Raw genomic sequence first — 26364 nt, 5'->3', positions numbered from 1 at the left:
TGTTTAATACGTTAGACATCCGGAGGTCATCATGATGGCCTTTTTGAACACATAACCGTTACCATAGAAACGACCATTCAACGTAAGAATATTTACTCTATGTATAGATGTATTGATATGTAAATTTCAATGCTGAGTAAATATACCATGTAACGAGCACTTAATCACAATTTATCTTACTGTTTATAGAAAAACCATTCTCCGTCTGGGCTTTCACTATCTCGAGATTTCTTTTCCATTCTGAATACGAGTCATTTAATGGGGGGGGGGGCGGTGAGGGACGTCAGAATGTTTAAACTGTACATGCCGACATCGGACAAATCGAACATATGGAGGCCATAGGTGAAGACTCTTTGCCATTAAATGATAGAGAATTGTCACTTTGCCGCAATATTTGATAAATGTAAAGCTGTAATCGATATATTTGTATGATTAAATATACTATATACATAAAGGTAGTATGCGCCTCGAAAGTTAAATACCTAAATTTTTCCTCAGACTTTCCCCAGTGAAACTTTCAACCACTGTTTTATCAAATCGAGAATACAAAATCAGGGGTCGCTGTAAAAAATTTGCAACTGGAGAAACATATTTCCTAACATTAACAATATTTGAAATTCAAAATGGCCGCTATACCTGTGTTAACTCTATGGCGAAAAATAAAAAATTCGATTTTCAAAAAAACGTAAGACAGTTAAAAACTTTCCTGTTCTAAGAGCTTTAAAATGAGCACCCCACAAGCGGTAGACTAGAAAAGTATTGGAAAATATCAAGAGTCCAAATATCTGTATCATTCTACCTGAAATCGTTCAGGGACTCGGAGAATCTCGATGGCTACAATGCAATTAATAGCACAATGCTTTCGATTCCGCCCATTCGCTGGGTTCTTCTTTATGGAAATATAGGATATTTATTGGTTATGCTCACAATTCTAACTGCTGAAAGACTAGGAGAAGCTGCTCCCGCTTATTTTAACACATATTCCAGTTTGATAACAGCTGATGACACTCTGTATCGTTCTATGCAAAGTAACCGGTTTCCTGTATGTATGACCTGGTAAATATTGCGGTTACTTCGATTCTAAAGAACTAGCTACATACAGAACTCGTTCATATTATTCTATGGGCCACTCAAATTCTGATCTCGGGTCTCATGACTGGAAATTCGGCATGCAGGTCAGTCAGAACTGATTCCTCACACGATTTTGTCGGGGCAAGTGCATGCTGAAGAACGAAGTTATCTGGTGCTGAGCAACCACGACTAAATATTAAAATGTTATATGTTCAAATTCGTCACCCGTGGAGGAGAGTGGAATCAGTTTTAGATCACGCTTGCTCTTCAAAATCGATACTTCACTGTGTATATTGGTAAAATATGTAGGATCATCCACTTTCGTTTTTAGTTATTGCACCGTAACAGTTCAAGCCGATCACACTTTTCCGATCTGTCAATTTTTAATCTCGGGTAGTGTCATAAAGCCCTATTATCCAACGATAGCGGTACCTTGGCAGATATGGGGAGTGAATACTCAGTGTTCGTGATTTCGCTTTTTACCTTACTCGGTCGCGAAAATATTCAACTTCAAGTTTGGACACGAAATATTCTAAATGAACACAACGTTTAAAATTGAGGAAGTTCGTAAGTTTCGAGAAAAATAAAAGTTGCTCTTCTGTTACGGCTACGATTCGAAATCATTTTATATGAACAGTTTAACTGACTTTGTAAAAAGAAAAAATATTGTAGTACTCACGGTTTGATAGGTACTGTCTTACGGGGATACTAGTCGAGTTCCAAGCCTGAATGACACGGCAATGTCTCATCGACGTGTAAAAAGTTTACCGAAAGCGAAAGGTTGCAAATATTGACAAGGGTACATATAGGCATCTTCTCAATTGGCGATTTTAATCACATAGGTTCAGAGTTTCCGATCTTTTCTTCGTAGATGAATGCAAAATTTTAGGACAATTTCAACGCATGTCGGTATTTCATCACTTTCATGTATAATAATATCATCGATAAATTTAGATGATGATGATCATGATGATGTGTTGGCTTTGTTACGCAATCATACGGACATTCGAGGTCAAAGTTGAGACTCTCCGATGATATAACAAATCATTTTCCCAAACACTCGAAACAAACATCGCTGTTGGTGTTTGAGCGAAGAAACATAGCGAATTAACATTTTACCATCAATGTAATTCCATCGCAAACTATTGTGACTATATCGTGTTTTTTCAACGTGGTAACCCTAATGCGTTGATGTTGACAATGTGCAATCGATGGTGATGAGATAATCAAGTTGTCCATTAAAGCCTTTTGCTGCGAGATCTTTATGCAGTTTAAATTTGAAACATTGCACACGGAGCTAAGATACAGGATATACGGAAGCGTATTCTGCCATTTTTTGTAAGAGCCAAAAATTAAAAAATTCGTAATTGCAAGATTTTTAAAACATTTTTTTCTCACAAAAATGGCACGAATACGCTTCCTCACAGGATACTCACGCAAAAACCCACATGCATATCAGCATCTTTATTTGACTCTAACCACAGACACGTCTATGTTCTAACGTGCTCACATAAATAGTAAGCAAAGCAAAGTCCTCTACACGACGTTAAACGGTTGGTTTACCTTACACCCTGTTGTACAATATGTATGAGAAGGTAACAGTAATTGACAAGATCATACACAGATCAGTCGTTCGTCCTCGTTCACACTAAATTAGTTCATACTGCTTGGAAAGCGTATACGCAACATTTTATTCGTTTTTACAAGCTTATTAATTCTGATACCGTCTCGAGACCACGATACCGGATACATTTCCCCCACAAAATTAGCTAACGGACAAGTAGAAGACAACTATCCAACTTTCCGATTTATATACTACGTCATTAATATAGGGTTGACGTAAGGAGCTTGCTCATACCAAGATCACATTCCTGTATGGTCTCTTCACAGAGCTGCGTCATTGACCTGTCATAAATATGAAATATGAAGATAATCTGAAGAAATCTTATCGAAAATAAACTTTACATCCATTGACGTGAGTGTTAGAAAATTTCCAGTTCCTTCGTCCGGAGCAATAAATTTTGTCGCTCGTAAAAGGGCGCGTCCCGATTAACCAGGAGAAACTGTTCCAACACCTATACGTACTTACACGGATACACATATATACATACATACATACATACATACATACATACATACATACATACATACATACATACATACATACATACATACATACATACATACATACATACATACATACATACATACATACATACATACATACATACATACATACATACATACATACATACATACATACATACATACATACATACATACATACATACATACATACACATCTACCTATCTACCTATTCGTACACTCATACCAACATTTCAAAATAACACAGCTGTTCTTAGAGTGGTCAGATATGTAGACACATACTAAAAAACTCTTGGGTGTGGTACACTGTGGGCTCTACAATGCCAGCGGAGAGGGGGGCACAGTACTTTGAAAGGGTCGCAGGGGCGGCGAGTATTTAACAGAACAGCAAAACTGCATATTTAACATTTATGTTCGTAACCACAATATATATTTTGCAGAGCGGTCGTAAACTCTCGGGCGTGCGTCATGTATATGACGGGAAGTGGGTTATTGCGTAACGACACTTTTTATTGGATACCTTTTCCGTAAAGTTGTCAATCAATGATCAAAATGGGGGCAGAAGCTTTAAGTTGAGATGGCCGCATCTACATTTAAAACTTGCCATGTCGAATATGCCCACTTTGCGTCAGTGCGATGTTCATTTGTCAATTAATCCAGTTCCCATGTCCAGTTGCCGGCCGAGGTTGATGGCGCTCTTCTTCCTCTTTATCTGACCAATTCCCAGAGTAGCAAGATAGGACAAACAGCGGAAATTCTACATATCAGCGACAGAACAAATTTCCACTCATTTGCAAATACCTATGAAATTAGAGAAATGTGGTAATTTCCTGGATCGTATAGATGCCAAGAACTATAGGCAGCATAGAACGACCCCCCTCCCCATCCCATTCTCAGAAATCACGTTATATTGGATTAAAATTGGTACTTTTTATTTTTGTTTGTAGTTTGGCCTAGTTAAGCTTTGGCTATCGGGGATTCGAAGTGGGTATGTAGCGAGTAAAACCAAATAGTGAATAATCTCTGAGGTAAATTTAGTATGCTTCTCTGATAAGCTTAAACTTTCATACAACGATGGCGATGCTTTCTTTGCAAAACAGTGTGTTCGTAAATCATTTTATTATGACGAGCGACAGGCTGACTACTGTCGCATTCATCTTCTGAAAGGCAGTAAGCGGACTATTATTTTACACAACACAACGCCACAACACAACCGCTAATAAAATGATACTTGCACAGCACTTGGAGACCGACCCCTAATAAAAGTTCTGGAAGCCGCGATAACAGATACCTGCTACCTTGGATGCGGACGTTCATATTTGATGAGTTCACTCTGCAAATTTACATATTTCTGACGGATCTGTCATCACTGTCTATAAGACATGGTGTAATAAACTCCGAGTACAATCAGCGAAACTCACCACTGAGCTCAGATCTACGGAAGGAAGAACATCGAGTTACGGCTGTGACTGTGTGAGAGACCAACCAACTGGGCCATCTCTGTTGATTCGAATCTCGGTGTTCTTTGTATCACATACGCAACATCTCGAACAACTGAGGTACGTAACGATGACAACTCCGTTTTGGAATAATCTTGCTTTACTTTAAACTGTACGTAATGTGTGTTTCCCATAGACCCTCGAGAATTTCTCGAGGGTCTGTGCTTTTCCAGTGTTCGGGTTTCTATGTTAGCAGTTTTTACCGGTAAAACCTCTGATTTTTTAATTCATGTTACAAGACAGATAGGGTAACATTTTTGGCACCTGTTAGACATCATTTTTAATCGAAGTGTCACTGAATTCAAGTACATGTTCTTGAACTATATCATTGTTCTTAATATTTGACGCTCACAGAACTGATTGCAATATCATTTCAGTTTTTCCTTCAAAATGGACTTGGTGAATATGACCAACGGCACGAATAGCACGACAAGCCCCGAGGAAGAATTGACGGGCGTACTCGGAACGGTCGATCTTGTACTGACTACAGTAACGCTGGTTGTCATCATGATCGGAATGGGATGTACGCAGACTTTGAATGACTTGGGGAAAGTGCTGAAGAGGCCGTTCGGCATCATCATCGGTTTCGTGGTCCAGTTCTTCCTCATGCCGCTCGTTGGATTCGGATTGGCCCACGCCTTCAATCTACCGGACGCTTTGGCCATCAGCGTCGTTATAGTAACGTGCTGTCCCGGCGGTTCCATGTCAAATATCTTCGCCTACTGGGCGAGGGGAGATATCTCGCTCAGGTAAGCCAGAGTTTTGAATGATACCAACCACGGATATATATCAACCGTTGTCAACAAGTAAAGCAGAATGCCAATTTTCTACCCTAAAAAATTCCAGTACATGATTTCATCATGGTTTTTACCAGCAGGTTAGGCCGGGCGTTCGTAGCGTTGCTGCGACAAGCGCTCCGGACAGGCGGCCGATAGCAGAGGCCGAGGGCCGAACTGTGGATACCAACATTAGGGCTCGGCAGTTCGCCTTGCTAAGCCTATTGCCTTCTCTCTCCTACCGCTTATCTATGACGCAGCAATTCTACGGGTCGACGATCAACGGAAGAAATGTTGTCAAAAGCTGTACCGCCATTTTATAAAAAGATTCGAAACCATTTCAGCGTTTGCAGTCAACACAATTTGAATTTATCAAAATTCAGATAGGAACCGAGCCAACCACAACTCGGTATATACTGAAGTAGTGAAAGAAACGCGAGATATCACGAGAGTCAATAGGAAATTTCTGGTGAAGATGTAATTAGACTTCATCTTCTGGATCTCGTTGCAATAGTATTCTTGCTACTGCTGTATGAGCTACTTGGCGGGAATAACGAAAAAAGAGATGAAGAAAACTGCATTACGTTGCTAGGAATGTAATCTGCCTTATTAGTTTCTTACAAAGTGTAAAGTTGTCCTCGTCGTAACGATTTTAACCGCCATTCTTACACATGCACAGATAGAAACGCGAATGATCTTGCTCGCGAACGGCAGTATAATAGCGGCGATCGAGAGAGCTCATTCGGAACTCTAAAAGAGTGCGCCCGCGAGAGCTTACGGGAACTCTGAAAGCATGCGCGCGCAACATTGCCTGCTGCCAACAAAAATTTAGAATTATTATTTGCGCTGACTTTTATCACCACCTTTTGGCCTTATCCCTTGACAGGTGATTTCTATTTCATTAATTTGGCGGTAATAAAGAGTACCAATGCCTATCTGCGTAATGTCGGAAAGCATAAAACGATTTGTGGACAAACATTCTTCGATATCAATAATGAATTGTGTGACGTCATGGGTATAAATCCTACACAGAATAAATGCGCCCACACAAGCATCCAAGCCTTCAAAACTTTGGACTAACTGCCAAACACTTCCATCCAGTCTATTTTTAGGATGCGTTGATTAATCGCACAGAGTGCATCGTGGCTTTTAAGTTCTGATGCGGTTCAATACGCAACCCACGACATGCCTGCTAGCATCACAGTTCATTATCAATATGCGATAATGTTTGTCCACAATTTCGAGGGCCTAAAACGTTAGCATTTAAAAGTACTGATAAACTTGCCAAGTATATTACCTATATAAGCTTATTGAAACTACATTGAGAGCCCCTACCCTGCACAAGTGATCCGACTCCGTATTCAGCTACAAAATGTGATGTCCCTGCATGTCCCGGGTCTCCGTTATCTCCGCAACTACTATTAATCATGGTTTCACGATTATTTCTCTTTATTGAGATTAAAATTCTCTTCAGTGTCCGATCGGATCATATACTGAACTGGTGTTTCTTATAAACCATCATGTGCGCTAGTGAAATCGAGGGAGTTGACAATACCGTGCACGCAATAAAAGATTAAGCGGCACCGCAAATGCTCTCCTTAATTGTGACTATTAGTCAAAAGTGAGATGTCTATTCGATGTCTTTTTTTCTTTCGCAGTATCTGCATGACTACTTGCTCAACTATTCTGGCCATTGGCATGATGCCGCTGTGCATATTCATGTACTCCAGTGGGTGGACCGACGAAGACAGCAAGATAGAAATCCCTTACGTCAGCGTCGCCACTTCTCTCGCCACGATTCTAGCACCCACCGCCGTCGGTATGCTAATCAAGTGGAAATTTTCGAAAATAAGTGAACCGCTCACAAAGGTAAGCGTCTGAATCGAATGGTATGGGCTACTCCGACAGACGAGTGACATGATTATGTTTCGCCCGACTTGGTCCGAGTCACATTTCACTGCATCATCTGCTCGCACGGGTCTGTTACTTCCCACTTACTCTGATTTTGGGGAGCATCTAGCTGCCCGGAGACATCTTGGCAAGCGAAGATGATTTCACTGATATACGTTCAGGTCTAAAGGTAGCAATTCATAACTTAGTTAGGCAGACGTGTCAACTTTAAGCACATTTTCGGTTAAAATGAGTTAAGCAATCTTCGTTATTGGGTTGGATGCGGGAAGGGTATCTGTGACAGGAGCAATATATACATAAAGCGAAAAATATCCATTCATTCTGATGTTTATTTCTGGACCCAATATTCAGAAATTATCGATTTCGTTTTCAAAGTTCAAATAAATATTTTAAGATTCTGTGCAGAAACTTCGTCACTGGCAACACGTTGATTATGCAAATACGAAAATAAGCTTTCATAATATGCTTTCGTCACAAACAACGGCACAGGAAAACGAAATGCGAAAACTCTTGGGCTACTCGTAGACTACATGATTGACCGGCAGCTAGCGGGTGATCCAAGCACTCCCTTACGAGTTTTATAAAGAGCGCCCTCGTGCAACTTGTTACGGATCTGGTTTTCTGAGTACTTCGGGACCTCTAGAAAATCAGTTCTGATCCTTCATTGAGGGAGATATGTGATCGAAATATGACACTAATTTGTGTTATTTACTATTTCTACAGTAGTTTAAATAATCATAATTTTAAACGCTGACTTTGTTTTTAAAGGTCGACATTGCTGCTCACTCTCCAGCATGGTGTGATTTTTGCTGCCTCTCATGATTTACACTGCAGCATTTGTGGTCATTTCTGTAAATGAACTTGAACGTGATTGACATGTTAAATCATTCTGAAAATTCAATGAGCATGGTTCTCTCACAGGTTCATAAACTATATGAAATCATAATTACAGAATATAAACATTTTACGTACAGCGCATCGTCACATTTTTGAATTCGATTCTGCAAAAGTTGAAAAATCTCAAAACGGATCAGACGTGATTCACATCACCGTTGAAAAGAAACTCTTCCTGACACAGGAACACGATTCTATCAATAATACTCGTATTTCATAACTATATTGAGAATTTTTTGGATAACTGTCTGGGGACAAAATTGGCCTAATGAACTTGTCGTTTCTTCACATTTCTAGGTTTGCAGTATTTTTGGATTGATTGGTATTTTTACGGGTATTGGACTGAGAGCATACGCCAATCCTGAGGTTTACATCAGCACCTGGGAAACGTGGGTAGTCGCCGCGATCCTTCCACCAATTGGCTTCACCTTAGCATTTCTCATCGCCACCAGCATTCACTTCAACTACAGTAAACGGCGCACAGCGGGTATCGAGTGCGGTTGTCAGAACGTCTCCCTGGCCCTCACCATCATCAACTTGTCTTTCCCACCTGGACCCCTTCGTGCCGATATGCAGATCATCCCGTCCATTTACGGCCCCTTGATGGGTGTCGAGGCCGGGCTCTTCGCGCTGTGTTGCCAGTTCTATTTCAGAGTCTGTCAGACCAAGTCTAAAGCAGATGAACTGGACCAGACTAAAGAAGACATTGCCGCCCTCTATGGGTCAAACTTTGGCACAACCACTGACAACGACGAGAAGAAGCTGAAGGAATTGGAAATGACAGGATACACCAACACAGAGGTTGACGTCTCAGACGAGAAAAACTCTGGCGATGTTGTTATTGATAATATAGAGGAGAATGAGAGAAAGGAAGATGACACAACAGGCAATGAAACAAACAGCAGTGAAGTAACACTGCAGATCTGAGCCCTTTTACCATCACATTTGGTTTTTAGGTAGAATGTGCTTCAGGAACAGACATTTGGAATCTCAAACTTTTGCCATTTTTAGTTTGTTCCCTAGAGACAACACAGGGATGGCAGCCGTGTTGAATTTCAAATATGGGTAAATAGCGAGTAATCTGTTTCTCTAGTACCAAATTTTGAGCCGTGACCTACGATTTATTTTGATTTTGAAAGAGAATGGGTGAGTTTGCTTGTGGAAAATTTGAGAACATGTTCAAATCTTTCATTTCCAAAGTGTGAAGTACGTGAACATAGATTAAAAGTACTTGTATCCAATGGTGGTGGTTGGAAATACACACTTGGAATATGTATGGTAAACCATCAAAACTAATCCTAGTATGTGCCTTGAAAGTGAAAGACTTAAATTTTTCCTAAAACTTTCCTCAATGAAACTTTTAATCACTCTTTTACCAAGAATAAAAGTCAAGAATAAAAATCAGGATTTATCATGCAAAGTTTGGTACTTAAGAAAGAAATTACCAAATACTTGTTGCCATTCCTGTGTAACTCTATGGGGAAAATACATATTTTTGATTTTTAAAAAGACTATCACGAGATAGTGAAATTTTTTCTTACTCCAAGAACTTTAAAATGAGCCCCCAAACATCAAGTGGTAGACCAGGAAAGTATTGGAAAAATTGAAGTCTGAATATCTGTTCCAAAGGTACAGTCTATCATAAAACAATTGTGTATTGTGTCTTTCATGCCTTTAAATAAATAAATAAATAAATAAATAAACAAGGAAATATCCTCTCACACTTTGATACTAATGCTTTGACTTCATCAGTCTTTCTGAGTTAGCACAGAAAGCAGAAGCTCCCATGGTACATGTATGTACGCTTGAAAACTATACCATTCACTATGGCTATCATCTATCGGTTACAAATGAAACAGTGTAAGCACTGCACTTTCTAATGAGACCTATGAGCTGAATCTCTTTGTAACTTTTCTACATCAAATTATCTTGCAATTTTCTCAGATATTCCTTGAATTCTATCTGTAACACGACTGGAACTAATTTGGGAGAATTGGATCTACATTCTCCAAATTTCTCAAAAGTATTGGACACCCTGTAGCTCAATGTTGCAATATTACAAATTGCTCGTAAAAACAAGTGCATTGCTTAAAGAGAACAGCAGATGAGCTTACATTTGTAGATTGAAGCGACATTGGTCCATTGTTAATTATCCCAAATTAGTTCCAATCGTGTTCTGTTCAATTAGATAAGAGTTTTACTGCATTTCAACAACGTTCATCAGTGATGCGATGTACCACATTGCATGTCTTGCCATTTTGAAAACAGAAGTATTGTGCATAAAAACAGAGGATACAGCATTTAACTGGAGGACATTCAGTGGTATTTGTAAATATGGATGACAATATGTTGGGTATATACGCACATTTCCACCTTTGAAATCAGCATATCAACATGGAGGCAGCCATATTTGAGTAGTGGACCAGTTTTTTTACCTTGTTCAAACTTTGACGCACAGTTCAAGTCCATGTTAATTATTCTTGTAGACACATCCTTCAGTTTGTATGTACATTTACACGAATGAATTTTAGTTTGAAAGTAAAATCATGAAAATAATGATTATGGTTACAGCATATGGGCTTTTACTGAATCCTCAGTAAAAAAGAATTTTAATTGAAATGAATGAACATTGTATATTTTGACTTTTTGAAATTCTTGAAGACATCAGTTGACTCTTAAAGGGAATACATTTATTTAATCAAAATTTGTAAATGGAGCTGTCTCTGAATGTGTAAAGTTACTTGCAAATGGAGAAAGTACTGTAAACAGTATATTAAAAAATGACTACAGATTGTTTCCAGTAATGTCTGAATGTACATATCCTATTTAAATTTACTTTCTAGACACTGACATTACCCGTATAACAGTGCACATAAGTATGAAGGGAACAACACTGCTTTGAGGAGTTGGTGCTTCCAGTTGAATTGGTGAGGGACAAACCATTAGATTTTGAGGGGGGTAGCCTGGATGCTGACATACAATTTATGTTCCAAAAACTGATTTTTTTCCGATTTCGCAAAGCATGCATGTCATAATTTTTTTCACTTTACCTTCATCTTAATATTCTTTTTACTCAAAAGATTTTGGGACTTTTTGCTCTGCATTTTTTTACCTTCCCCTCCCAATATCTCGTGGTTGATTCTTAACCATTGACTTAACATGTCTGTTTCACCTCATAGCTTAGGCTAAACAAATTTATTTCAAACAGCTGCCGCAAATCCAACATTGCCTCCTTTGTTGGCTTTGTGACAATGTTGCTGAAACTTCTCCCTTGAAGAGAGAAATGGATGTTGCCAACGTAATATCTCTTGAGATATACATGTATAACTCTAACAATTCCAAGATCTATTCAAATGAAATAAACACAGCTATAGACTGTTTGTAGACACTTTATTACGTTATAAAACATAACATAGTACTTCTACGTTTTAGTGTTAAATGCATTGAAAGTTCACATTTTTAAGTATATGTAAAATTACACTGCACTTGAACTCCAAATTATTTCATTTAAAGATTTAAATTGTTAAAAGGTAGTTTACACATACACTTAGTCGTCATCAAATTTGATTTTCTTGCCCTGGAATTCTACGAGAGTAGATTCTTGCTGTCTTCGTCTCTTGCTGGCTTCCCATGATGGATGGACATCTGCTGTCGGTGTTTTGCTCTTCCTAGGTTGCTCATCTTTCTTCTGTTGTGCTGGGGGCAATTTTTGCTTTACTGAAATCAAAAGTATGGAAATTATAAACTATATGCATGTGTATGTTTGCAAAATTGAGTGAGTATTAAAAATATGTTTGTAGGCTTGGGAGAGAGAGAGAGAGAGAGACAGAGACAGAGAGAGACAGAGAGTGTGTGTGTGTGTTTTGTGTGTGTGTGTGTGTGTGTGTGTGAGTGTGTGAGTGTATGAGTGTGCAAATGAAAGTCTAAATAGAAAAGTATCTGTATTAATCCTCAAACCCTAGGCACCCTCTTCTTTGGGGTAAAACTGTAGGTCACAGGTCATCATGGAGTCAGGGTTCAAAGGGCAAACTCTGTGACATTTGGTATGCATAAAATGACATGGCAACAGTCTTTAATACATCAAATCAATAAATACCACCAAAGTTTCTTGAAATACTACTGACTTCTAACACTAGATGGGCATATGGACATTGAATATGTAGAACCACTATGGACATAAATGTATGAGCTATCTCTGTAGCAAGCATTGCATGGTTCAGTGTTGAGACAAAGTACATAATGAAGATACTGATGTCCACTTACCAGCAAGATCCACCCTACACGGATTGGCTACTTTTCTTCTGTTCACAGTGTCTTCCGTTCTCTTCTGATCCTGGTGCCTGCGAAGTGGAAATGAAAACAAAATCTTTGTATATAAAGTGAAGTGGAATGAATATGTTGAGATGCTGAGGAATGGAAGCAGTAGAGAGGTCGCTGACCCCTTTCATTTCCATATATTGATATAACTCTAATGTGTTCCTGGGCCCTTATATCATTGTTAGTGATGCCAATTATGGACCTGTTTATGGAAAATTATGGGGCGGATAGGTTAATCACCATACCTTGCTACGATCTACTGTTGCATTTCTGATGTGTAACTGGATCTGATGACAGAAAAGTGGTGGCAACCGACAGAGTTAGGAAACATATGTTTCATAGGAGCATAAACAGCTTTTCTGGATTAAAAAAAATGAATAAATCTGAGATTTAGAAATTTGAAACCTTACGTGTGGTTAATATTGTTTCTTCTCTGTTGCCCAGCTTCCCTAGGTGTTCTGCTACCTGGGTCTTTGTTCCTCTGTTTCCTGTTTCCTGTACCTTCACTTGACAAACTTCCGATGAATGACGACTGGAAAGCCTTCCTTCCCAGCATCCTAAAGTCACTGGGTGTTTTCCTTGATGCTCCAGATATCTGGTTGCAGTGTGCGCTAATATCTAATTTAGCATCATCACCATCATCACCAAGAATTGATTCTCGTTTTGATTTTGTTACTCTAATGTTTGAGTCGGCTTTGGCACTGGATAACTGTTTGTGCTTAACGGAAGAAAGCTTGGAACCTTTTAATTTTTGTTTCGGTTCAAAAAACTCCCCTGATGTTGATTTGCTAGTATCACAAGGATGTTCATCTTTCCCTTGTTTGTTATCACTATCATCAAGACTTTCATCATCATTGTCATCACTGTCATCGTTTTCAATGTCATCCCTGCTTGTCTCTTTATCTTCCTCCCTCCCGTCTCTATCCACAGAATCAGAGTCACTTTCAGTGTGACGTTTGGTGATATTGACATCATCAACATTTTCTTCTTCATCACTCATTTCATCATCCGACCTATCATTCCTCTCTTCCTTGCCATCATCACGGTCATCACGGGGAGTTTTCCTTGTGTTCTTTTTCTTTTTCTTACGACGCCTGCCGACATTGTACTCTTGAAGGAGGTTGATTTCATGGTCTGGGAAGGATTCTGAGTAATAACAGCAAAGGAGACGAAGAAATCATCACAATGAGCACACAATAAGCTGTTGCCACTTGTAAGTTAAGCCAGCTTTCATCATCAGGTATAAGAACACAGCTCCTCTGTTTGTGTACAATCATTTTATCTGTGATACAAGATAACATTCCATGACTTTTTAAAGTTTCAAAATTCTCATCTTTTCAACTGCTATGTGAGTTTGCGTGACATGTCTTCATGTTGTTTCTTTTCTGTCATGCAGGCAGACACATGGGAAATATATTACTATCACATTGTCTGTTAGATATGTTTCAGATGTACACAAATGCTTCACTCATTGGGATTAGAGTATCATATTGGAAGGCAACCTAACAAACAAATTGATTTAAGGGCGATAAAAAAACCACCTTATGTATTACAGATTTTTCTCTTTCAGAATGTTAGGGTGGGCCACTCTCTTTCCAAATTAGAAAGAAATTTCGATATACGTTGATTAAGGCTATTGTAGGGGCTATTTTAAAACACTAACCGTGTAGTACCTTGTTTTCAGAGTTTGTCATCTTTTTGTTGCAGTAGATGGTAAAATGCAGTGCAGGGGGAAAACCGGATATTCGGTTGCCGTGGCGACAATTTCAGGGTTAAAAATATGAGGAAATTTGTGGCAAAGATATCTATTGAACGAAAAGTCATACAACAACCGAATTTTTTCGGTAGCATTCAGATGTATATGTATTTCAATATGAACCTAAATCTATGACTGTATAAGATGTCAATATAAATTAAATCATAGTCATCTCGGGAAGATTGAAAAATTAATAAATTTCACAACTTTCCGTCAAGTTTCTACTATGACATGATTGGATTACCTTGTTTTTTGAAGTTTGTTTTGTAAAGTATTTAATTTCACATATGTTGGCTGATTTTCATTGCATTCCAACCATTCTTTCAAGAGTTATTACTACTGCCACAAGAAACGAATGCAGTACAAAACACAATTGTTAGGAGTATTGGATTGAAATGTTTACAACATAAAGGTGATACTCATACTTCATGCAAAGTTTACGACCTCAAATAGGGTATTGGACAAGTTTAAATTGTCAGTTAGAATTCTATTTACAAAAGCCTGGTTGTAATTGCTTTCTAAGTGAAAAATGAACTGTTAATTATCAAAAAAACATTGATTTTATAATCAGCATGATAATGAAATTCATGTGAGATTCTTTACTTGTTATGTATATGGACACCATAACGTCTAATATGGTTTGTTTTCTGGTTTAATTGCTATACCTGAATGAAAATCTTCATATGCCTTACAGTAATATCCACACAAAATATAAAACAGAATCATTTGTTGCAAATTTCTTCTCGATTACTCATTGATCTGGCTTTTTAAGACTGCAATTAGTCTCAAACTCACAATTTCCACAACGCCATATTTTTACCTCTGAAAAAGCTGCTTCAATAAGCAAGCAAATGGTCACTACTTCATACATGATGCCATAACTCAACAAAGTTTTTAGGCAACCAAAAATAGCGATTTACCTGTTTTGAATATATAATTAGACTAAATAAAATTTGACCAGGGGTCAGTGGGAAAAAAACGCGATTTTTCTCGATTTTAGTTAATATTTTTTGAAGAATGATATAGCTTATTTGAAAGTATACATGTCGAGGGTGACAATGAAGGAAAAAAATAAAATTAGATTTTTTGAGCATTTTGACCAACATTAGCCCAGACGATGGCCTTAACTGAAAGTTGCCATCTCACTGCTTTAAACCTTCTCATTAACAATCCTTGGTTCAAACTCATTCTTAACTGTCGTGTTTTACAAACTTGTGCAGGAATTCCAGGGTGAATAGATTGTCATCATGGTATGTCCCAACACCACAGAAGGAAGTCAATGTTTTGCAAATTAGGTAAGGTTCCCTTCAACATAAAATACTGAAAAAAAAGACGCACCTTTAATTTTCTGGACACCTGTTTGAATAATTTCATGACATGCAAGTCTTGCAAAAGCTCGCTCTTCAAGCGTTGCTGTTTCCTATGGTCAAACATAGTTTTCTGAATGAATTATACTCTTATTTTGAGTTGCACACAGTTCTTATGAAAATTGAAATTCATATCTTTGTTCAAATCAATATTTGTTGAATTTCAATTGAGTTGATGTGTTCATGCGCCATCACACTTTTAAAATACTCTTCCATTCAAGGGACAAGAGCCGTTGCTTTTGATAACACTTTTGATTATTTTTCTTCTGTAAAACAACTTTATGTTTCTATTTGTCTCCATAAAATATGTTGAAATATTAAGTATTGGGCTGGTCAACATAACAAATTCTGTACAAAATAATATGTATTGCTCTGTTGACAAACTAATTCTAGTGTGGACTAAAATTCACTTTTAAATGATACATTGAACATTATATACATGCAGTCTGGGTTGATGAGTTGAAATCTGGTGTTTCAACACAATCTTTTGAAAGTATAACAAGAAAATACACTTCTTACGACAGAACAAAAATCTCTGAAGATGAATGAAAAGTTACAGCTTATGGAGCATCAGTATGCAAAACATGTACAGAAATAAAATAATCTGAGTTTTACGCAGTCAAAGAAAATGGCAAGTAGAATATGATTATCCTTGTGATTCAACCATCTGAAGCAAACTCTATCATACTCAGAAGTGTAGAGAGAGTGTTCCATCCTACCTTGCTTACATCCTTGGCTGAGAAGTGCTCTTTTACTGCCCGCTTGGTGACTACGTCAAATTTAAGATCTTTGATTATTTCAATTTCTTTGATCAGTTTTTCAGCCCTCCTAACATTTTTAGCTTTCTGTTGCTCACTGCCTCTGTGAAAATTTACAGTGAAGAACAGTGTTAACTCTCTGGCAAAGTGGTATGCCTAAATATCTGCTTTACCTAAATTACCATTTGAATCACCAAAATTTAATTTTTTTTGGAAAGTACTCTTTGAAAGTTAAATATGAAGTATTCTGTCAGCAAACAAATTCATACTAAGCAAATGTGCTGAACTGGTTACCCAAAAATAAGCACTAATTTGACCTTTCACCTGGATACTGTTGTGCAGGACTCACTATGCATGGTGGAGTTACAGTGCAAAGAACCTATACTGCTAAAGGGCGCCCTCTTGAGGCTAGAGTACACAAATAAATCTATATTTTGATACACAAATCACTGAACTATATTTCAACATAAAAATCACTATCAGGCAGACAATTCTCAAGTCTGATAATATTGGTAGCAGTTAAGTGACTTTGAGTGGCATCTACACAGTTTTAATGCAGTCAATCTTTGTGCAAAACAAGGAAACATAAACAGGATCTTCTACAAAGGAAGTGAAAAGAAACTGTCCTGATCACGAACTGTACCACCCACGCACAAATCAAGATTAACTATACCCAAGGTAACATAGCATTGTTTTTATGGCAACAGTTAATGTTCTGAATAAGCCGACAATTAATATAAATATCTTGTCTGAACTTAGCCATCACAGTTTCACTGTACAAAGTACGCAGACAAATCATATTGTAGGAAGCCATGAAGTTATAATAATTTTGATGAGCATAAGGTATTATATATCAATGTTGCAGCAATCAAATTTGATTTTTATTTGATATACTTGCGCTTATAGAGAGATCGTTACATCACTCTAGGTATTTGAACATATGTGTTTTTGAATACAAATGTGTTTAAGATATATATTTTGATATGTGTGATGTTTAACGTGTGTAACCGACTGTAAGTTATCTATTGTTTGTTGCCTGAAGAGTACAAATGGTTTGTTATGTATCTACATTCTATTTTCAATATCATGCTCAAAAACTAAACAAGCATATATGTTAATAAAAACACACAATGGGCAAGTGTGTGTCTCAATTGTCATCATTAGATTTCAGGATATTGTGACACGTTAGTTTGCAAAATGCAAAATATCCACAAGTTTTTGTAACTCGTGGATAAATGGCTCCTAAAATTTACTAAAACAACTCAAACAAGCCAAATAGTTTTTTCTGATTTAACACAACATCCTTATCATTTCACTCCTGATGAGATATGCTGTTTTGATGCTTATTCACTGGCACTGTAAACTTGTGGCAAATATCAAAACAATAAGGTAGAATGTGCATCGGGCACAGATATTCCAACTCTCAAATTTTCACAATACTTTTCATATCCATCACTTGTTGAGGCTCAATTTGATGCTCCTGGAGAAAGGAAAATTTCCACTAAAAATTGTGTCTTTGTGAGAACAGAAAATTTTATACCAGAGGGATGGTGGCCACTTTGAATTTCAAATATCTGTAAGTTTAAGGTGTTTCAATATTATTAAAATTTGGAGAGGACCCCAATTTTCATTCTTGATCTTGAAAAAATATGTTCACAAGTTTTTTTTGAAGAAACTTTGAGCAAAAATGTATGTCTTTCAAATTTTAGGGACATACCATACCATAAACAGAGAATTTAAGTTCCTGAATTGTAGCCAACAATCCGTCACTGTAAACATGGGTGATTTTTAGGACAAGATATATCACATTCTGTTTGAACTAAGATCTAGAACAAATAGTCTTCCTTGAAAACACTGACTTCATGAATCAAAAGGGAAAGTACATATCTCTGAGACTGAATGTGTCCATGACCTTGTTCCCCATATTCTAATACTAAGAAAAGAACTTCCTGCAGCTGAATGAATGCTGCTGGTATATGCTTCCCTTTGTACTCTATCGTTACCACCATAGTGTGGCCAAACTCCATCATTTTCCATAGTGAGTGTGAATCAGGGGCATTGGGTGTGAAAAGGTGAACAGGTCAAGTTTGTTATCAGCTTCATCTCCGAACAAACTCATTACTAGACACAAATCTCAAAGGAGAATAAAGGATTAAAATCACATAAACGGTCAATATCAACAAACACTAGTGCAAGAACCAGGTTTGAGGACTGCAACTCTCAGCTTAGGATTGGAATACAGAGCACACACTGGTAACCTAAAAAATGTTAGATTGTGTTCGATTGGAGCATACAGTTTGCCAGGTCTCTGGAACAAAATGGGAACAACATTGCCATCCTCAGTAAACATACAAGAACATTTTCCATAATCAGTTGTGATACTTGAGAGAAAAAATCCATTTGTTTGGCATGCAACCACTTCAGCATACTCCACTTAGTGGCGACTTTAAACTGGGGTCACTTACGCAGGCTAATTTGAATGACACTGGGTCATGAATATTGGCACTTATGCCAGGTCAGATCAACTGAATAATATTGGTATCAAATTCTCGCATTCCCTTCAACTTAAATAGCTAACTAACCTGATGAATCTGGAACCCCTGACCAAATGTAACCTCTAGATATGAGCAGGACATTGGCAAAACAGATTGGGAAACTTCAAAAGCTACATTATGCCATGATGGCTGTTTACGCCTTAAAACACCGATAAAAATTGAGACACATCGCCATGCACAAATTTTGATCAAAACATGATATTAACTAACCTACATTACATTCTGTTCCGTTATTCTTTGATTTTGAAATAAACTTAACTTATGCATTGATTTTGATTTATAATTCCTTTTTAGTTTTCTTTGTTTTACCAAAATGGCGAAAATATTTGTTTGTTGATCCTTACTTCTTACTTCGAAGTCCTCTTGCATGTCTTGTTAGGTGATTGATGACCAAGACTTTGGCACGCTTAACCACCTGTCTCATAAGAACCACCTGAAATTGAAAAACCTTCATTCATTAATTAAGAAACAAGAGAGCTTTTTGTTAACAAGTATAGTATTTAACAGTGTAAGCAAAGTCCACTCAAAGTACCATTTCTTCGCAAAAACCTCAAAACACATTTTCTTGATTGGTCAAAATAAATACAAATGTAGATAAATAACCCCCCCCCCCAATAATGTTTACTTTTCATTGTGTGTAATACCATAGACAGCCCCCCTCTACTGTCTATGGTAATACCAAGTTCTGTTGACACTTATAGAACTGCACTGTTCAAACCTTGTACATGTAGGCCTGCTAAGCCTGGAACCATAGGTGAAATGTGGGCAGGCTGTGTAATTTTACACTTGGGTTCTTTATGTACTCCCCACAATCACAATTGCCCGATCTATAGGAAACCTGGTGAGCACGCCACACTGTGGAAGATTCAAAATGGCCAGTAAGTGTCTTTTTATGATAAGCAGCTGTTGCAATAAATGTCCTCTACAGTTAGACAACCAAAAGGTGTTTTTCAGGTTTCTTTATTTGAGTTTTATTTGTAATCATTGAAGCACCAGTTTCAGCCGGATTTTAGAGGTTATCTGGTGCACATCACGAGTGTGGCACATTCACCAAATTTTTCTCCAGACTGGGCCATGGCAGTGGTGGGGAGGGCATAAAACAGCACGTCCCACATTCGGCCGATGGATCTAGGGCTGAATACCTGCATGACAAGCATCATAACTGTAGGGAAAGCTACTGGTCTCATTGCTAAAGGTAGAGGTAGCCTAGGGCTAAAGCTAGAGGTCGGGTCCTACTAATTACTGCCCGTGACTGCCCGTAGCTGCTTGAGGACTGCCCGAGAACTACCCGAGGACTGCCTGAGGAGCAAGTAGGCCAAATTTCGCAAATTTTAACACCAAGCCAATAGCTTCAACTTATATCATGCCTGGCTAACCAAAAATATCATTGATTTGGAGTTTCCTGTAGTGGTTTTAGAACCAGAAAGACGCTGGGCTTTCAACTAGAAAGACGTCCCCAACTTGATCGTGAGATCATACCATTCAGTGCAAGGGGTGGTACAACGTCAAGCTGTATGGGCTCAGCGAGGTTATTGTACCACCACTCGGACTGAATGGTATGATCTTACTATCAAGCTGGCGACGTCCTTCAAGCCCGGCGTCTTCTGAGTTCAAAAACTGCCGGAGAAAACATCAGGTTAACGCCAAATCAATGATATTTTTGGTTGGCTTGGCATGATACAAATTGAACCTATTGGCCTAGTGTTAAAATGGGTGAAATTTGGCCCACTTTTTCCTTGAGCAGTGCTCGGGCAGTCCTCAGGCAGCTACGGGCAGTCATGGGCAGTAATTAGTAGGACCGCTAGAGGTAGATCCCTTGACATGCTTGTTTAGTTGTTACAGCTTCCATAATAACACAGTGGCATTCACATTAAGCTTTATGCATTACTTCCAACAGCTTTGACAAAAATTTCACAGAGGTATAAATTGTTGCAAATTGATTAGACAATGGTGATATCATTTAGAAATGGAACATGAACCTTACACAAATGTGACATGTTTGGTTTATAGCGCTTCATAAATCTCCATCTTGACCGGACATCTACCAGAAGTAAAGGTGTAAATGTAGATAGAAGACAAAAGGAGGTACGTACACTGTAGAGTAATGTATGATGATGGTACAGGTAAAATTGCTATCTGCGTCTCAATACCATCCAGGAAGCTATCTGCAATCATTAAATTATGGCTTATATGCGTATCCATGGGTCTGGTAGGTCCAATGCTTCATTGCTTGGTGGACCCATAATAAAGTATCACAGTCACTTGTGGTTCGATACAGGGCGAACGCTTCTGTAATTAAAGCAATATCTTTCTATAAATGCTTACACTTACAGGGGCCTTCGCCGTGTATCGAACCATAGACAGTAGAGTACTGTGTATGATCAAACCTCAAGCCACTGTGTTAGTGCGCGTGTGTGTAGGTTACTTTGTGTTTTAGAAATATACATGTACGTATGGTATTACTGTAAACATCACCTCTTCATTTAACTTGGGGTTGACCATGGTGCTTACTCAGTCACGTCTCCGGATTCCTGAGTGGTTAGTGACGCGTCGATTACGTCTACGGATGAAAATGCAGTTTACAGATTGCCGGACGCGGACACGGACAGCGAATATCAGCACGTGTGTGGTAGAAAGTTACGGAAGTAGCGATAGAAGAAGCGGAAGTGATGCTACAGAGTTTGTCACAAGGGGGCGTTTTGCAGATGAAACTTGAAAGGATTGCTTCGGGGACCGACGATCGTATCTTCTAAATATAAGTCATCTCGGACGAAAGAAATTGCTTGTTTTCATCAAAAAATAATTTCCTATTTTCCAGTGCATTAGAAAGTAGATCAAAGTGGGGGCTGTCAGCGGAATTTCGAGTCGCGTGTACACGGTTAATGCTGCAAGGCCTAGAAGGAAATCCAAAATGGCGGCGAACTGCCGTGGTTCGATAAACTCTCATCACTACGCGCCACTTAATCGCAGCTCTGAGGAACTCCAAGACCTCACCATCCACGACGAGTTTGACCCATTTGAAGGTGGCTCAGTGAGCTTCGACGAAACCGTTGATATCAACTCGACAGCACCCCCGGAAAACGAGTAAGTAGAGCCAGAAATTTTGTTCAGTACGTCGATATTGTCACCGAACCTCAGTGTATTGATGTTAGGTCTAACATTCCCGCCCACTCAAACCACAGCATAAGCAAACAGACTGTATGTGTTTTTCACATTTCCTACTGAAGTCGAATAAGGTATAACGATGACAGACGTGCTATGTAATCCCACTATTGCTTCTACATGGTCTTCTTGCCGGTCGGCAAAAACTACGTCTAAAACCCCGAATTTTTATTTTCAATGACGACGTTTGATTTTGTCAGACGGCGTTAGAGGTCACAGTCATACTTCCTGTGCAGACGTAATCTGGGGTCACGGCTGTTACATTGTTACTTGGTAATGAATAGTCATTGTGTTATTTGAAGTGGAGCCGAAGAGGCCTTCAACGGAAATGATGTTATTGTGATCTATCTGTTTGATGTGGGAGGGGCCGTTAGCTCCTCCTTCCTGATGACATCACAGCATTCATTGATGCTTGGCCCACCGCAGACTTTTACACACCTAACATAGCACAAATCTACTGTAGGATTATGACCACACGAGTTGTAACTAAGGGATAGTGAAAGTTGTAGAAACTCAACCAAGTAGCCATGTCATGGGCAGTTATACCAAGTGACATTGACGATGACAGTTCGTGTTTGGACTTTCTTGTGGCCGAACTGAACATACCTTGGAAGGGTAGGAATCGCAAGTCTTGGAGCGAATACTGGAGTACTTGTTCTCACACACTTTCACTCTGCTGGATTGCTCTGTACAAAACTTTAGGCGACACCAGGATATACTCATACAATAAGATTTCCCATGCCTTCAAAAACCGCCACAGGTAGGTTGCTGTGTCATCCATCATGACCTGTGTTGAAAACTTGACATGCTGGATTTAAATGGAATATTGCTAGAGGACCAAGGGAACTTTTGTCTGTCAGTTATACATTCCCATAGTTTCTCTTCTTAGAGTAAAGTTGTACTGTTATGTACATACAAGTACATGTACTGATATCACACAGACACATATGTACATTATACACATAAGTACATATTTATGTGGTTTTTTTGTTTGTTTATTTGTTTGTGTGTATATAAAACATGATATAGTTTCATGTATTATATAATTTAAAAGGCAGTATACATAATTATAGATATATATAATTTTGTGTTTTTGCACATATAAACACACACACACACACACATATATATATATATATATATATATATATATATATATATATATATATATATATATATATATATATATATATATATAAAAGAATATTTTCTGGTGTCTCAATTGTGATCTTTATATATATATATATATATATATATATATATATATATATATATATATATATATATATATATAATATATATATTTACATATTGTAAATACCAAAGATTGTTTATTGTCATGAAAAGATAAAGTATATATTTACATATATATCTGAAAGATTGTTGATAGCTGCCAGGAATTTTATTTGAATATTGGCTTTAAGACTGTTAGTAGCAGCCCAAAATTTCATTTCATAATATTAAGTGTATTTTCAGACCATGTAGCAGTAAAGTTATTTTAATCCCAAGTACATATCAGTTAGTGTATGTTGCCGGTATGGGGAGCCGTGTCAATGCCATGCAGTCAGTTTCATAGAGAATTCTAAAGGACAGTGTATGGGTTAGCCCAGTACATGGCAACCAGTCAGTGTGACATTGAAAAAGATGCCAACAATACGCCTGACACATTCCGCTAGCCTACTTTCGTTACTCCACAAACCGCTTGTCAACTTTGGGATAGATGTGTAGTTTTAATGAAGATATTTTGGTATTTATCAACCGAGCCCAAGCAAATTTTTTTGTTCAGTTGTAGTTCCTTTTCATTAATCCAGGTTGTCAGATTATTAAAGCAATTGCTCTGAGTGTGCCATGAATGAAGCACAGTATGTGATTAATAACCTTGAGTTTTCCTTCTTCATTGGTAATCCAATGATTTCATTCCATATTGAATTACAATCCACAAGCTGACATTTTGGCAAAAATAACCAGAATTCCTCAGTCAAGGTATCTTGATGCTGTGAACGTGGCCATTCTGTAGGTCTGTAGGTTTAACCTTGTGAAAGTCTACACTGGTCACTGATTTGCATTGTTGAAATTTCAGTAGCTGGTCTCTGTGTTGTTAGTTACGTATAATTCTACAGATTATATTAACATCACAGCCAATGTACATGTATGTTCTCTGATGTACAACTTTATCTTACAGTATACAGAGTTAGAAATAAATTTATCGAGTTAGGCCATCAGATTAAATTAAATTTTGAGATTGAAACTTCAAAGGGATCAACTGTTTTGTTAGCTTTTGTGTCAGAGTGGTGGTGTTGAACAAGATGGAATCTGAATGGATGCTGGACACAAATCTTGTTTGTGTGGTTGATTTTTTTTCACAAAGACCACAAATGTCAATATAAAAAAATTGAAAAATGGATCAAAATTTGTCAATGCTTGAGTCAAATGCAACTTCTGATGTTAGGCCAAGCCAGGACAGGAATCCTTGAATCTTTCCCATTTTTGCTTGATGTCCACTGTAGATATCTCCTGTAAAAGTGAAATTAGTTTTATAAATACAGGTTACATCATCAAATTCTGGTTAAAAATAAATACTTATAGTATTGATCCTGATTATATCATAATTCAAAAAAAAAATTCTTGTTGATATGAAATATCATATTCAGGAAAGATGTCATCTTTGGAAGTAATAGAAAGTTCTAGGAAAAGAACACAGTCATATCCTATTTATTTATTTGTTGAATTTTTATTCGTACGTCTGACTTTTTTTCATTTTGTAATTGTTGTTTTATGCTATCAACTTCACCATATGAAATACATTACTGTAAGATTTGTGAGCATGGATGAGATGCCAACTGCTCATGCATGGGACAAGGGGCCATATCGTGGTTATGTTTGTTTGTTTCATAACTTAAATAAGAAATACTGTTCATCTGCTTGTCAGCATATTACATTGTCTGGCATCACCTGTATTGTCTGTCAGCTTACCTGCTTACAATGTTACAGACACATGTTGTACCCATCATTGTGTCTGTAACTTCTAATAATTCATGTATTGTGAAACATTTTGCAATCTTGTAATCATGTTCGATTGTTGTCCTGATAACAGTGCTACATTTTGTACCTAGGTAGCTTTACTGATCAAGTTTGCACATCAAAGTCCATCCCTTGGTTATAGAGCTGATGTACTGGATATACCACTGTCAGTCTTTACAATAAAATCTTATAAAATTTTTCGCAAAACTTTTTACATTTTTTTAATACCTAGAAATATTATCGAGATAGATAAACGCCCAAGATATCTGTGCCTGATCAATAATGTGATCTCACTGACAGTTGCTTTTACTTGGCACATGTGGCTGCGATACACACGTTTTGATACCACATCCCCCACATGAAAAGGTTCTAAATGGTGAGATTGTTTAGTAAGAGTAAAGTCCTATTGTATTCTGGTGTCAGAAAACATATGTTTACTGTTGGTGATTTTACTGATCTTGTCAAGAAGGAATCCAAAATATGACACAATACCGTCTTTATGTTGGTGCGCATGACAAAGTCAGGCGTGAAAAGGTTTAGTACAGAAATTAAGATCAAATTATCTGATATTACACCCATAGAACAAATTAACAAATTATTCTTTACATGCAACAGCATTCTCTATGGCCAAGTTGTTTTCTGAGGGCTCAACAAGGATTTTAGTCCTCTATATATATGTGTGTGTATACATGTATTTGTGTGTATGTATATATGTACATATACTTTATGTATATCTGTATGTCTATTTTTTATTTATTTCAACTCTTCATACTTATGACTCATGAATGCCACATTTTGATTATATTAAAGCCAGGAATTTTTCATGAAAATGAGTTGAAAATTATTATCAATATTTTCACATATACATGATTTCTCAAGTGTTTGAACTCTACCACAAGTAATTATGGAAGATCAGTGTGTGATAGGGACAAGGTTATTCATGTATCTGTAAAGTCACTGATAAGTAGCCATGTTTTTTTTTATATCAGAAGTGACATCATTTCCCAATGCAGGAGCATTGTCCAACCTGCAGAACCCGACCAGCATCCATGTCTTTTCAGATTGGTATGATGTGTGGCCCTTCTATAAATAGAGAATTATATAGGGCATGCACATGTGTGTTTTATATCGAAATCATTTGGCTGGTGATCTCTTGTTGTACCGGCTAAA

At 37.6% G+C, this 26364-nt stretch overlaps 4 protein-coding genes across 6 annotated transcripts in view; 2 read left to right on the top strand and 2 right to left on the bottom strand.

Annotated features, from left to right (window-relative positions):
• Window positions 1-1891, bottom strand: part of LOC139121192 (ileal sodium/bile acid cotransporter-like) — a 36992-nt gene extending 35101 nt beyond the window's left edge. The window contains exon 1 of the mRNA XM_070685881.1: window positions 1751-1891. The gene's annotated coding sequence lies outside the window, so the exon portion shown is untranslated. The remainder of the gene's footprint in view (window positions 1-1750) is intronic.
• A 2709-nt stretch (window positions 1892-4600) lies between these two features.
• On the top strand, window positions 4601-9326 carry LOC139121191 (ileal sodium/bile acid cotransporter-like). The gene is made up of 4 exons (XM_070685880.1): window positions 4601-4737; window positions 5055-5426; window positions 7112-7322; window positions 8556-9326. Exons 2-4 carry the CDS (start codon window positions 5068-5070, stop codon window positions 9183-9185), a joined length of 1200 nt encoding a protein of 399 aa, XP_070541981.1. The 5' UTR covers window positions 4601-4737; window positions 5055-5067; the 3' UTR covers window positions 9186-9326.
• A 2305-nt stretch (window positions 9327-11631) lies between these two features.
• Window positions 11632-21696, bottom strand: LOC139121189 (serum response factor-binding protein 1-like). Of its 2 annotated transcripts, XM_070685879.1 has the most exons (8): window positions 21487-21627; window positions 21105-21176; window positions 19356-19444; window positions 16418-16559; window positions 15670-15751; window positions 12986-13721; window positions 12522-12598; window positions 11632-11975 (listed from the first exon to the last, which is right to left on the bottom strand). In XM_070685879.1, the coding sequence occupies exons 3-8, from the start codon at window positions 19433-19435 to the stop codon at window positions 11806-11808; spliced, it is 1287 nt and encodes a 428-aa protein (XP_070541980.1). In that variant the 5' UTR covers window positions 19436-19444; window positions 21105-21176; window positions 21487-21627; the 3' UTR covers window positions 11632-11805. The 2 variants fall into 2 exon arrangements, with proteins under 2 accessions (XP_070541980.1, XP_070541979.1); XM_070685878.1 differs by lacking the exon at window positions 21105-21176 and having other exon boundaries at window positions 21487-21696.
• A 215-nt stretch (window positions 21697-21911) lies between these two features.
• Window positions 21912-26364, top strand: part of LOC139121188 (ras GTPase-activating protein 1-like) — a 47277-nt gene continuing 42824 nt past the window's right edge. Inside the window, exon 1 of one of the 2 annotated variants that reach the window (XM_070685877.1) lies at window positions 21912-22095. In XM_070685877.1, coding sequence (XP_070541978.1) covers window positions 21923-22095 — 173 coding nt within the window. In that variant the 5' untranslated portion in view covers window positions 21912-21922. Of the gene's footprint in view, window positions 22096-22583; window positions 22934-26364 lie in introns of those variants that run through there. The other variant, XM_070685876.1, reaches the window with a different exon arrangement.

This window comes from Ptychodera flava, chromosome 21 (assembly GCF_041260155.1).
Source record: "Ptychodera flava strain L36383 chromosome 21, AS_Pfla_20210202, whole genome shotgun sequence".
In the NCBI taxonomy this organism is placed as follows: Eukaryota; Metazoa; Hemichordata; class Enteropneusta; family Ptychoderidae; genus Ptychodera; species Ptychodera flava.
This window is presented reverse-complemented; position numbering and strand designations above follow the sequence as displayed.